This window comes from Aethalodelphis obliquidens, unplaced genomic scaffold (genome assembly GCF_003676395.1).
Source record: "Aethalodelphis obliquidens isolate GAN/ISIS:26980383/991018 unplaced genomic scaffold, ASM367639v1 scaffold13, whole genome shotgun sequence".
In the NCBI taxonomy this organism is placed as follows: domain Eukaryota; kingdom Metazoa; phylum Chordata; class Mammalia; order Artiodactyla; family Delphinidae; genus Aethalodelphis; species Aethalodelphis obliquidens.
Genome location: NW_020837957.1, coordinates 35,107,693 through 35,121,903, shown reverse-complemented (window position 1 = coordinate 35,121,903; position 14,211 = coordinate 35,107,693). Strand labels below are relative to the sequence as shown.

General features: G+C 36.0%; 1 protein-coding gene across 1 annotated transcript in view; it reads left to right on the top strand.

The window, feature by feature from the left end:
* DBT (dihydrolipoamide branched chain transacylase E2) overlaps positions 1-14,211 on the top strand; it is a 41,445-nt gene that overhangs the window by 6,820 nt on the left and 20,414 nt on the right. Inside the window, exons 2-4 of the mRNA XM_027114471.1 lie at positions 406-529; positions 3,755-3,830; positions 5,371-5,552. Of these exons, the coding sequence (XP_026970272.1) occupies positions 406-529; positions 3,755-3,830; positions 5,371-5,552 (382 nt within the window). The remainder of the gene's footprint in view (positions 1-405; positions 530-3,754; positions 3,831-5,370; positions 5,553-14,211) is intronic.

The window sequence follows — 14,211 nt, the reverse complement described above, 5'->3', positions numbered from 1 at the left end:
GCAAGGATCATAAGCATGTGGACAAATCAGGATATAATTTTACTAAACAAGGGAATTCCCTGGCGATCCAGTGGTTAGAACTCCCTGCTTCCACTGCAGGGAGCACAGGTTCAATCCCTGGTTGGGGAACTAAGATACCTCATGCCTCGCGGCATGGCCAAAATAAATAAATAAACAAAAGAACAAGAAAATATTCTGTGTGCTAGGGTTTGAATTCCTTTGTTTCCTTAACCAGAAACTTGTCACTGATGCCAAGTGTTCTGATTTCAGCCTAATTTCATATTGTTTATATCGTGATAATGATTGTTCTACTTTTAGAATAGACTTGAAATTCAGTATATACTTAGAGATACGCCATTAAGATCATTTATAAAACCTTTTACTGTTTTGTTTTCCCATCTCTAGAGTTGTGTCCGCTACTTTCAAACATGTGGTAATACTCATGTTTTGAAACCAAACTATGTGTCTTTCTTTGGTTATCCTTCATTCAAGTATAATCATCCACATCAGCTGCTGAAAACAACTGCTGGTAAGTATAATCTCAGAATAGCCTGTACAGCATAGTGTTTTATATTTATTCAGTAACTGAAGACTTATCAAAGTAAAAAAGTTGACCTTTTGCTTCTAGCCTGGCCCTCCTTGCTCTCCCCACATCTATCCAATTCTCATTTTCTTTTCTTTTTTTTTGCACCCACTCCCCTTTCACATACTTTCCCTTAATACTTGTGTCTTCATAATGCTGGGACTGGGTTCTCTTGGGCCCTCTGTTCTTTATCATATGACTTACCTAAGTGCAACAGTCAGCATTGATATGACTTAGATTAAATTGTTGACTTAGTAGATTGTATCCTTGTACTCACTGTATTACTGTTTTTTGGATGAGGCACTTAATCTGTCATGTTAAGATAGTGTGATGAGGTGCTTGTGTAAATACAAAGTTCTCTGGCTTTTACCACTTAATTACATTTCCCCCAACTTTTTCTACCTTGCAAAGAACTTGAGACTTAAGTATTAGATTTGGCAAAGGCACTAAAACTTTTTTTTTTCCTGATGTTCTATTTAGAACCCTGGTAAAGAACCCTAGACTTCCATTACAACGTTAAGCTTTTGACAGATACATAGTGCCTTAGTCTGTGCTAGTGATGAAGAATAACGGAATTCCAGGCGGATCCAACCCCTGAGATCAATTAGTCCTTCCATGCCTTGTATATGTCTTCTTCCGCATCACCCTAAGATATGTAAACCTTATCTTCACCATTAAAAAAAAAAAAAAAGATTTCTATTTTCAAAAGTTGATCTTTTCTCTTTACTTCTCAGAGAAAATAGAGGCCATTCAAGCAGAAACTCCAACTTCCTACCCTAGTGTCTAAACACTTAAGGAGCTTTGGGTTACTAGCTGTGTAACCTGACCCAAGTTACTTAATTTCTCTCTGTTTCATCATTTGGAAAATGGGAGTAACATAGTATCCAACTTTGTATTCTTGTGAGAGCAAATCCCAAGGCACTGTTCTACATACTTGGGATACATCCTCTTCCAATTCTTCCCTAACTCAGTAAACAGTTAGACTAGAAACCTGAAGCCATCTCGATACTTGTCTCACATCACGTTGATTACCAAGATATGGTAATATTACATCTTAAATGTTTTTAAATCTGTCTTCGCCTTTTCAGACAGCTTTGAAAATATTTAAATATATTAAGTTCTATACTTCAGTTTCTTACCTACAATAGCCTCCTAACTGCTTTCTCTGCCACCCCTCCCCCAGTCCTTTCCATCACATTCCTGCCAGAGATATTTTTCTCTAAAATTATAGATATAAAGTTATAGGTCTGAAATTGTAGATGGGACTCCTATCAGCCAATTATTGCTGAATAATAACCTTCCCCACAACTTAGTGCCTTAAAGGAACAATGATTTATTGTTCCTCAGGATTCTGGGGGTGGGTTGGTCGGGTGGCTCCTCTGCTGGTTTCACCTGGGCTCACTAATGTGACTGGATTCAGCTACAAGGTCATCTGCTGGTTTCACCTGGGCTCACTAATGTGACTGGATTCAGCTACAAGGTCATCTGGGTCAGAAGGTCCAAGATGGTCTTACACATGTGTCTGACAGTTGGTGCTGGTTTTTAGCTGCGGCATCTCATTTCTCCTCCATGTGGTGTCTCTCACCCTCCAGTAGACTAGAACAGCTTCCTTATATGGGGATCTCAAGGCACATTCCAAGAGGGAGAAAGTGGAGGCTGTGAGGTCCTGTGAGGCTTGCGCTCCAGAACCTACAACTTTACTTCTGCTGTACTCTATTGGTCAAAACAAGTCATAGGCCAGTGTAGATTTAACTAGTGGTAAGATAAACTGTACCTCTAATGGGAACAGCTGCAAAGAATTAATGACCATAATTATTTACCACTGGTTCCTAATTACCTCTAGGATATGTTCCAAACACCTCACCTCATCATGGCACAAAGCCTTAAATCTGGGCTTATTTCTTGCCACGTAGCCTATCCTCAGCTGTACGGAAGTGTTTGTCATTCCCTAACCACGCTGCATAGTATCATATTCCCATGCCCTTTCACATGCTGGTCCTTGCATAATATTGCTTTGTATAGAGGTGACATGGTGTACTTACTTGCCATTTTTGATTACTTCAGTTGGTTTCCAATTCTTTATTATAACTCTATGATAACTCTTCCTGAGCAGAAATCTTCGTGTACCTCTGTATTTCTTCAAGGAAAAAAAAATCTTAAAAGTAAAATTACCTACGGAGTCAAAGAAACAGACTTTTTTTTTTTTTTAAGGTTTTTGATTCTTAATGCCAAACTATTTTTCAGAAAGGTTCCAGTTTATACTCTGAGCAGCAGGCTGTGAGAGGCCCCACTTACTAGAGAGGAAACAAGAGGTGCTTAAGACCTCCATATCAAAAGTGTATTTTGTATTTCTTAACTACTAATCTCCTCATATTTATTAAAGAAAAATTTCCTACCTTAATCAGCTTGTTGTATATTTTATAAGCAATTTTGATTAATAGTAGTTTAAAGATAGAGGAGCGCTCTTCAGTCACTTCGGAGCCATTTGTTAATTTGGAAAAGTGAGAGGATCCATACATACTTTCTGTCTTGGGAATAATTACCATAAATTATCATTGGCATCTAAGTGTTATAAAGAGGGTGTAGAAATTTGAAAAGGAGTAAAAAAAGTGCTAAGAGAAAATAGAAGACTAAAATTTAAGAAGTTGGTAGAACATCATTTGAGCGAATAAGAATTTTCCAAGCCTTCTAGGTATGGATCTGCCTGATTTTGAGACACCGGGAATGAGAAGAGTGGTATGAAGTCAGAAGAGATTTAAGAGCAGGCCATTGATGTTTATTATAGTTTCATAACATGCAACAAGGAGATCCAGCTGAACCTCCCTTTGTCTAATATCTTGTTCTATTTTCTGTTCATTGCTATTATTGCAAAATCTCATTTGTTGGAAGGGCCCACTGTACCCTTGTAAAAGAACATTATTTTGGAAATAGGAAAATGTCAGTTCAGTGGCAATATCAATAGGTCTGTGTCACTGAATAATTTATATAAATCTTGGGTAGTTATGAATAATGAAGAGATTATAAACATTATAAAATGCTTTTTAAAATCTATAAAAATGAAATAATTTCTGCCTCTGCTTGAGAATATTTTCTAATTTTAGATGTCAAAGCATCTGTCTATTAGCAATACATTACATATTTAATGAGATCATTTCTCATTTGTCTTCGAAGCTCTACAGGGACAGATTGTTCAGTTCAAACTCTCAGACATTGGTGAAGGAATTAGAGAAGTAACTGTTAAAGAATGGTAAGTTATTCTGAAAATTTTTTTAAGTAAGTATAAAAATAAGTAGAAATCTATTTAAATTGAGACATCTCTTTCTGTAACATATATGATTTTTTTAAAGCAATAAGGTAATCTAGTTTGTGTTGCCAATATGCTGGTGGCACAATTCATCCTACAGTATGGCATTTTATTCAATGTAATTTATTAAGGATTATTTTTTCCTCATTTAAAAAATTTTTTCACTACCCACCCCTCACTTCAGCTAAAAAAGAGAAATTTGCCTCTAAAAGATATTAAGTTGATATGACCATGTGTTTTGAAAAGCATTTAATGTATGAACTTAGAGCTTTTTTCCAAACTATTTTAAAATAATCATGTAGTCTAAGGTCTCTTTACCGAAAATGACTTCAGTAAGAATGCAAGTACATTTGACTCACCATTACCTGAGAGTTTGCCTATATTTTTAGAAAAGGTTACAATATTAAACCAAAAGACATGAATCAAAAAATAATTTTTGAAAGGTTAAAAAATAAGGCTTGAAACAAAAATTAAAAAGCTCTTTACTTAGTCATCCTTCTATCCCTTTTCTTTCTTTCCCTTTCTGGAAAAAAAGGAAACACCTCTGGGTACTGAAATAATTTTCAAAGATTTCTAGAAGTAACAGTTAAGGTGAGTCAGTAGATTCTCTCCCACAATTGTATACTGTTAAGGATCCTTTCAAAAATCTGATTCAGCCACCTGAACATTCTTTCCCTGCAGTTCTCATTATAATTGCTTTGTAGGTTAGAAGAGGACTATAATAACATAAATGTACTTTATGATTTTGTATCTATTGCATTGTGGGATCAAGGAAAGAGCAATGACCTCAGGTCAGAAGAACCTGAATCTGAAACTTATTAGCCATCTTAGAAACAAAGACTAAGAACTCAAACTAAAATTCATGAAATTAAAAAGGAATTATATTGAGGATATCAATTTTTAAAATTTAATTCTAGGGCTTCCCTGGTGGCGCAGTGGTTGAGAGTCTGCCTGCCGATGCAGGGGACACAGATTCGTGCCCCGGTCCGGGAGGATCCCACATGCCGCGGAGCGGCTGGGCCCGTGTGCCATGGCCGCTGAGCCTGCGCGTCCGGAGCTTGCACTCCGCAACGGGAGAGGCCGCAACAGTGAGAGGCCCGCGTACCGCAAAAAAAAAAAAAATTAATTCTAGAAATAATAGGCATTATTAAAATTTGATAAAGCCTGAGACAATAAAAGGAAATAACACTTTTAAAATACATTTTTCATATTTGAGGCAGAAAACCTGACAAATTAATTAAAATTTTTGATTATAGATCTATGAATTTTTAATTATTTTGAAATTTTTTATATTTCTTGAAGGGGCATCAAAGAGCCTCAGGAAGCCACTGTAGTCTCTTCTAAAACATTCTTTGGTATACTATCTGGGACCAAATGCTGGGCTCGATGGATACTGATCTAATTCAGTGTAGCATTTATATTGTTAAGATGATCTGTAATTATCATTACTCATGTAAAAGTGTCTTGCATCTTTTTCTTTTAGGTATGTAAAAGAAGGAGATACAGTGTCTCAGTTTGATAGCATCTGTGAAGTTCAAAGTGATAAAGCTTCTGTTACTATCACTAGTCGTTACGATGGAGTCATTAAAAAACTATATTATAATCTAGACGATATTGCCTACGTGGGAAAGCCATTAGTAGACATAGAAACGGAAGCTTTAAAAGGTACTGTATATATATGTTCATCTATTTTGCCAAATTGATTACTGCTGTCCTTTTGTCGTTGGGTACCAATTGAAACTGGAGTTTACTTTTAACAACTTACAGGATTTGATTTGGGGGTTTAGAAGCTGAAATCAGGAAAATAGGAAAGGTACTCTGTGATGCATGATTACCTTTTGACCATGTTACCATGTTAAAAACATGTACAGTAATACTTCATTTATCTGGAGGCCTGCCTTCTGGAAACCTTGGTGTTCAAAGAAGCAACAAGCTCTCTTGGGAATTAAAGATTCAAGCTTTAAACACTGGTCACTAATAAAACTTGGAATATGCAAAGATTAAATCTCACATAATGGGATTGCTTTGTTTGCCGCTGATACGAAAACCCGAAACACACTCATTGGTGATGGTTATGAAAGCCAAATTTCTTAAAGAGAAGTAGAAGACAAAAGGAGGAAAATCAGAATGAGAAGCAAAGAAACTAGCATTCAGAAGCAGCAGCAACCATAGAACTTATAAGCAGTAGATGTCCTGACAAAAGGGAATTCGTTATGAGAAGTTTACTGGAAAATTAAAACAGTGCGCTGTCCCTATGGTAGCAAATAGCTGGCTCTCTACATCAGAAGTTCCCTTTGGCATTGTTGTGATACAATGACATGTGATACATGACAAGGTTTTGTCATCTAGGAAGCTTTGATGTGGGGGCAGGGGGAGCAGAGTCTGTGATGCAACCCTAAGCCCACGATCTATCTAGAAGTGCTGAGATAAAGACATTTCAGTAGTGTAATTTGGAAGTCTAGAAGGAGTCTGAATTAGAGTGGCTGGCTGACTCTTAGTCCTGCAGTCTGTACAATAATATAATAACTAATATCATAGTCACACTTTATAGTTTATAAAATGTTTCACACTTAGTATTTTATTTATTCTTATTTGTGAGGTATTCCAGTTTAATGAATGAAGAATCACTGGGTAATTTGCCCAATGGCTGTGACAAAGCCAAATTTAGAACTCGTATGTCCGGAGTCTTTGTCGAGAATATTTTCAGCTATAACGTGTTGCCTCCAAAAGCTGGAAGGTAACTTATTAAAGCCTTCCTGTTATTTATTTAATTTCTATTATTATAAAAACAGGATGCGTGCATTGTAGAAAGTTACAAAATGCAGAAACACAAAAATAAGAAAATGAAAACACATTCCTACAACTCATTAATCACCACCCTTAACACATTAATGTATGTCATTCCAGACATTTTTCTAGACACATGTACATATGCATTTCGGTATTTTTTTTCTCCCCACCTTCATTGGAGTATAATTGCTTTACAATGTTGTGTTAGTCTCTGCTGTACAACAAAGTGAATCGGCTATATGTATACATACATCCCCATATCCCCTCCCTCTTAAGCCTTCCCTCCCACCCTCCCTATCCCATCCCTCTAGGTCGTCACAAAGCATCAACTTGATCTCCCTGTGCTATGCAGCAGCTTCCCACTAGCCATCCATTTTACATTTGGTAGTGTATATATGTCCATGCCACTCTCTCACTTCGTCCCAGCTTCCCCTTCTCCCCCTGTGTCCTCAAGTCCGTTTTCTACGTCAGTGTCTTTATTCCTGCCCTGCCACTAGGTTCATCAGTACCACTTTTTTATATTCCATATATATGCGTTAACAATACGGTATTTGTTTTTCTCTTTATGACTTACTTCACTCTGTATGACAGACTCTAGGTCCACCCACCTCACTACACATAACTCAATTTCATTCCTTTTAATGGCTGAGTAATATTCCATTGTATATATGTGCCACATCTTCTTTATCCATTCATTTAGGTTGCTTCCATGTACTGGCTATTGTAAATAGTGCTGCAATGAACATTGGGGTACATGATTCCTTTTGAATTATAGTTTTCTCAGGGTATATGCCCAGTAGTGGTATTGCTGGGTCATAAGGTAGTTCTATTTTTAGTTTTTTAAGGAACCTCCATACTGTTCTCCATAGTGGCTCTATCAATTTACATTCCCACTAACAGTGCAAGAGGATTCTCTTTTCTCCACACCCTCTCCAGCATTTATTGTTTGTAGATTTTTTGGTGATGGCCATTCTGACAGGTGTGAGGTGATACCTCATTGTAGTTTTGATTTACATTTCTCTAATAATTAGTGATGTTGAGCAGCTTTTCATGTGCTTCTTGACCATCTGTATATCTTCTTGGAGAAATGTCTATTTAGGTCTTCTGCCCATTTTTGGATTGGGTTGTTTGTTTTTTTCCTATTGAGCTGCATGAGCTGCTTGTATATTTTGGAGATTAATCCTTTGTCAGTTGCTTCTTTTGCAAATATTTTCTCCCATTCGGAGGGTTGTCTTTTCATCTTGTTTATGGTTCCCTTTGCTGTGCAAAAGCTTTTAAGTTTAATTGGTCCCATTTGTTTATTTTTGTTTTTATTTTCATTACTCTAGGAGGTGGGTCAAAAAGGATCTTGCTGTGGTTTATGTCATAGAGTGTTCTGCCTATGTTTTCCTCTAAGAGTTTTATAGTGTCTGGCCCTACATTTATTTATTTTATTTTATTTTATTTTTAACATCTTTATTGGAGTATAATTGCTTTACAAGGGTGCGTTAGTTTCTGCTTTATAACAAAGTGAATCAGCTATACATATACATATATCCCCATATCTCCTCCCTCTTGTGTCTCCCTTCCACCCTCCCTATCCTACCCTTTAGGTCTTTAATCCATTTTGAGTTTATTTTTGGGTATGGTGTTAGGGGGCATTCTAATTTCATTCTTTTACATGTAGTTGTCCAGTTTTTCCAGCACTATTTATTGAAGAGGCTGTCTTTTTTCCATTGTATATTCTTGCCTCCTTTGTCAAAGATAAGGTGACCATATGTGTGTGGGTTTATCTCTGGGCTTTCTATCCTGTTCTATGGATCTGTATGTCTCTTTTTGTGCCAGTACCATACTGTCTTGATTACTGTAGCTTTTTAGTGTAGTTTGAAGTCGGGGAGCCTGATTCCTCCAGCTCCATTTTTCTTTCTCAAGATTGCTTTGGCTATTTGGGGTCTTTTGTATTTCCATACAAATTGTAAAATTTCTTGTAAATTTTTCTGTAAAAAATGCCATTGGTAATTTGATAGGGATTGCATTGAACCTGTAGATTGCTTTGGGTAGTATAGTCATTTTCACAATATTGATTCTTCCAATCCAGGAGCATGGTATATCACTCCATCTGTTTATGTCATCTTTGATTTCTTTCATCAGTGTTTTATAGTTTTCTGAGTACAGGTCTTTTGCCTCCTTAGGTAGGTTTATCCCTAGGTATTTTATTCTTTTTGTTGCAATGGTAAATGGGATTGTTTTCTTAATTTCTCTTTCTGAACTTTCGTTGTTAGTGTATAGGAATGCAAGAGATTTCTGTGCATTAATTTTGTATCCTGCAACCTTACCAAATTCATTGATTAGTTCTAGTAGTTTCCTGGTGGCATCTTTAGGATTTTCTATTTATAATATCATGTCATCAGCAACAGTGACAGTTTTACTTCTTCTTTTCCAATTTGTATTCCTTTTATTTCTTTTTCTTCTCTGATTGCCGAGGCTAGGACTTCCAATACTATGTTGAATGATAGTGGTGAGAGTGGACGTCCTTGTCTTGTTTCTTAGAGGAAATGCTTTCAGTTTTTCACGATTGAGAATGATGTTGGCTGTGGGTTTGTCATATGTGGCCTTTATTATCCTGAGGTAGTTTCCCTCTATGCCCATTTTCTGGAGAGTTTTTATCACAAATGGGTGTTGCATTTTGTCAGAAGCTTTTTCTGCATCTATTGAGATGATCATATGGTTTTTATTTTTCAATTTGTTAATATGGTGTATCACATTGATTGATTTGCATACATTGAAGAATCCTTGCATCCCTGGGATAAATCCCACTTGATCATGGTGTATGATCCTTTTGATGTGCTGTTGGATTCTGTTTGGTAGTATTTTGTTGCGGATTTTTGCATTTATGTTCATGAGCGATATTGGTCTGTAATTTTTTTGTGTGTGTGATATTTGTCTGGTTTTGTTATTGGGGTGATGGTAGCCTTGTAGAATGAGTTTGGGAGTGTTCCTCCCTCCACAAATTTTTGGAAGAGTTTGAGAAGGATAGGAATTAACTGTTCTCTAAATGTTTGATAGAATTTGCCTGTGACTCCATCTGGTCCTGGACTTTTGTTTGTTGGAAGATTTTAATTACAGTTTCAATTTCATTACCTGTGATTGGTGTGTTTATATTTTCTAATTCTTCCTGGTTCAATCTTGGAAAGTTGTACCTTTCCAAGAATTTGTCCATTACTTCAGGTAGTCCAGTTTATTGGCATATAGTTGCTTGTGGTAGTCTCTTATGATCCTTTGTATTTCTGCAGTGTCAGCTGTAATCTCTCCTTTTTCGTTTCTCATTTTATTGATTTGAGTCCTCTCCCTTTTTTTCTTGATGAGTCTGGCTAAAAGTTTATCAGTTTTGTATATCTTCTCAAAGAACTGACTTTTAGTTTTATTGATCTTTGCTATTGTTTTCTTCATTTCTCTTTCATTTATTTCTGCTCTGATCTTTATGATTTCTTTCCTTCTACTAATTTTGGGTTTTCTTTGTTCTTTTTCTAGTTGCTTTAGGTGTAAGGTTAGATTGTTTATTTGAGATTTTTCTTGTTTCTTGAGGTGAACTTGAATTGCTATAAACTTCCCTCTTAGAACTGATTTTGCTGCATCCCATAGACTTTGGATCATTGTGTTTTTGTTGTCATTTGTTTCTAGGTGTTTTTAAATTTCTTCTTTGATTTCTTCAGTGATCTCTAGGTTATTTAGCAGTGCACTGTTTAGCCTCCATGTATTTGTGTTTTTTACAGTTTTCTTCTTGTAATTGATTTCTAATCTCATAGCATTGTGGTTGGAAAAGATGTTTGATACGATTTCAGTTTTCTTAAATTTTCCAAGGCTTGATTTATGACCCAACATGAGATGTATTCTGAAGAACATTCCATGTGCACTTGAGAAGAAAGTGTATTCTTCCGCTTATGGGTGGAATGTCCTAAAAATATCAATTAAGTCTATCTGGTCTGTTGTGTCATTTAAAGCCTGTGTTTCCTTATTTATCTTCTGTCTGGATGATCTGTCTGTTGGTGTAAGTGGTGTGTTGAAGTCCCCCACTATTACTGTGTTACTGTCGATTTCCCCTTTTATGGCTGTTAGCATTTGCCTTATGTATTGAGGTGCTCCTATGTTGGGTGCATATATATTTATAATTGTTTTCTTCTTGGATTGATCCCTTGATCATTATGTAGTGTCCTCCTTATCTCTTGTAACAGTCTTTATTTTAAACTCTATTTTATCTGATATGAGTATTGCTACTCCAGCTTTCTTGTGATTTCCATTTGCATGGAATATCTTTTTCCATCCCCTCACTTTCGGTCTGTATGTTTCCCTAGGTATGAAGTGGATTTCTTGTAGACAGCATATATAAGGGTCTTATTTTCGTATCCATTCAGCCAGTCTGTGTCTTGGTTGGTGTGTTTAATCCATTTACATTCAAGGTGATTATCAATATATATGTGCCTATTATCATTTTCTTAATTGATTTGGGTTTGTTTTTTTGGTCTTTTTCTTCTCTTGTGTTTCTCACTTAGAGAAGTTCCTTTAGCAGTTGTTGTAAAGCTGGTTTGGTGGTGCTGAATTCTTGTAGCTTTTGCTTGTCTGTAAAGGTTTTGATTTCTCCATAGAATCTGAAAGAGATCCTTGCTGGGTAGAGTAATCTTGGTTGTAGGTTTTTCCTTTTCATCACTTTATGTATATCCTGCCCCTCCCTTCTGACCTGTTGAGTTTCTGCTGAGAAATCAGCTGTAACCTTATGGGGATTCCCTTGTATGTTATTTTTGCTTTTTCTTTGCTGTTTTTAATATTTTTTCTTTGAATTTAATTTTTGTTTGCATTTTGGTATTTTTTTTAACCAGACTTGTATTTGGTACATTCTAATGTGTTTGCTTAGTTAATGACTCTACATGGTTTCATAACAATACATTTTCATTTTATCTGGTAGTCGCACCATATCTAAATTTAAATTTCCCCAGTTGCCACCAAAATGTCCTTGAAATTTCAATTGGTTTGTTCAAGCTAGAGTCTAGTACAGGACTACAAATTGCACCTGGTCTCTTTTAATCTAGGTCCTACTTCCCCACATGACACTGACTTGCTGAAGAGATGGTAGCATTTGTTTTGCAGAATGTCACATCTTTTAGACTTGTTGCTTCTTCATGGTGGTATTTGACTTGTTCCTCTCTTCTTTATATTTCCTGTAAACTAGAAGTAAGTTTTAAAGGCTAGGTTGCAGTTAAATATTTTGGCTAGAATCTACATCATGGAAATATTATGTACTTCATATTTCTCCGTATCAGGACACAAATAACGTCTGGATGACCTGGTGTAATAATGCTAAGTTTAAACATGGAACCATAACCATACCCTTGCCATAACCATACCACAATTATTTTAGTGGTTGTAGAATGATGATTTTTGGATTCCTTTAACATTATTAGGTGGCATTATTCTGTAAAGTGGAGCTATCCCTTCCTTCATCAATTGGGGCTATTTGTTACTATGAAATACAGTTCCTACTGGAAAGACATTCCAGTCTTTCTTTACCAATTATTAAAATAAGGAGTTACTTTAATAGGCCCTTCAAATGGTGATATTAATTTTTCCAACATTCTCTTTGTTTATATTTCATTTGACCTGATGTTTTTATTATAATTCTTTTTAATGCTCAAATCATTAATAGTGGTGACCATTTCAAGGTGGCTTCTGTGTGTTCTTTTAACATGACGCTGTTACTTTTCAAAACCTTCCTTGCTTTTGGCACAAGGAGATGATCTGGGACTCACCTTATATTGATACTTTTCCTACCCCAGACCTGGAATTATCCATTCCTTGAGGGCCTCTTTTTCCTTTTAATGTGGAATAAATAAGAGACCATAATCTGGGTACTAGGGGTGCTATTATCTTGACTCCAAATTTCTATTGAAAGGCATGATTTAGGAATATTAAAAACAAAAAAGAATTTACCTTTAAAAATTACCTGAAATAAACACAGAATTATTTTGATGGATCAACAAGATAATAGGTATAGATTTTTCTTTCATTCAGTTAAGACCTAGAAAGGAAAGAATTATACTCTTGGCATAAACTGAGACAACCAAAGATGCTGAACATTATTGTGGATGTTAGTAAATTAGAATACCCAGTCAAGTGCTGTAGACCAGCTTAGATACCTATCTAGGCTGTCCACAAAAGCAAATTATAGTCATCCTGTGGTATTTGCAAAGGATTGGTTCTAGGACACACACACACACACACACACACACACACACACACACACACAGAGAGAGGGACACCAAAATCTGCGGATGCTCAAGTCCTTTGTATAAAATGGTGTAGTGGGCTTCCCTGGTGGTGCAGTGGTTGAGAGTCTGCCTGCCGATGCAAGGGACACGGGTTCATGCCCCAGTCCGGGAGGATCCCACGTGCTGCGGAGCGGCTGGGCCCGTGAGCCATGGCTGCTGAGCCTGCACGTCTGGAGCCTGTGCTCAGTAACGGGAGAGTCCACAGCAGTGAGAGGCCTGTGTACCGCAAAAAAAAAAAAAAATGGTGTAGTATTTGCATATAACCTACATACATTTTTTTTCTGTGTATCTTCGATCAGCAGTTGGTTGAATCCATGAATACAGAACCTGTGGATTCCCAGGGCTGACTGTATATGAACAAGTGAACAATTGGGATTTGTGGGGGGTTTTATTGTTTCCTTTTCTTTCTTAGAGTTTTATTTTTTAGAGTTTCTTTTGGTATCTCCAATGAAATCCAACTTAATAAGTCTTGATATAGCAAATTATAAAATCATAGAACTTTTTCAGGAGGGGCTATATTTTTTCTAGATAATTTTTTACAAAAATTAATTTCCTGTATGACATGGATGAATCTTGAAAAATTATGCTGAGTCAGAGAAGCCAGACATAAAAGAGAACATGCTGTATGATTCTATGTATATAAAGTTTTAGAAATGCAAACTAATATATTTTGACAATAAACCCATTAGTGGTTGCCTGCTGATAGGGTAGGAAGGAGGCAGAAGGTTAGGAGGGAGGAATTACCAAGGAGTATAAGGAAACTTTGGGGGGTGATATGTCCATTATCTTGATTTTGGTGATAGTTATGGGTATATATATATTTCAAGACTTATGAAATTTTATATTTTATGTACGTGCAGTTTATTATATGTCTGTAAAAACTTAATGGGATTGGATAGGTTATGTTCAGAGTAAAAATTATCTGATAATTTTCCTCATAGAGAACTGATCATTGTTACCTCTTCTATTTCATTTGCAATTCAAAGTGTATTCTGAATAATTGCCTTGCATGCTAATTTTATTTTCTGTGTATACCTTTTTGCTTTTATATTTATGTTTTCTTGTAATTTTTATTGTTTTTTACTGTAAGAATGACTATGAAGCATAAAATAAATAAGCAAGCCTATAGAATAGTAGGTTCAACTTACTAAGAAATTTATGTGTGCCTCTTTTTAAATTCTGGAAACAGGAAAAGTTTCTAAATATTTTGTGTACCTGTCTTAAACAAGAATTTG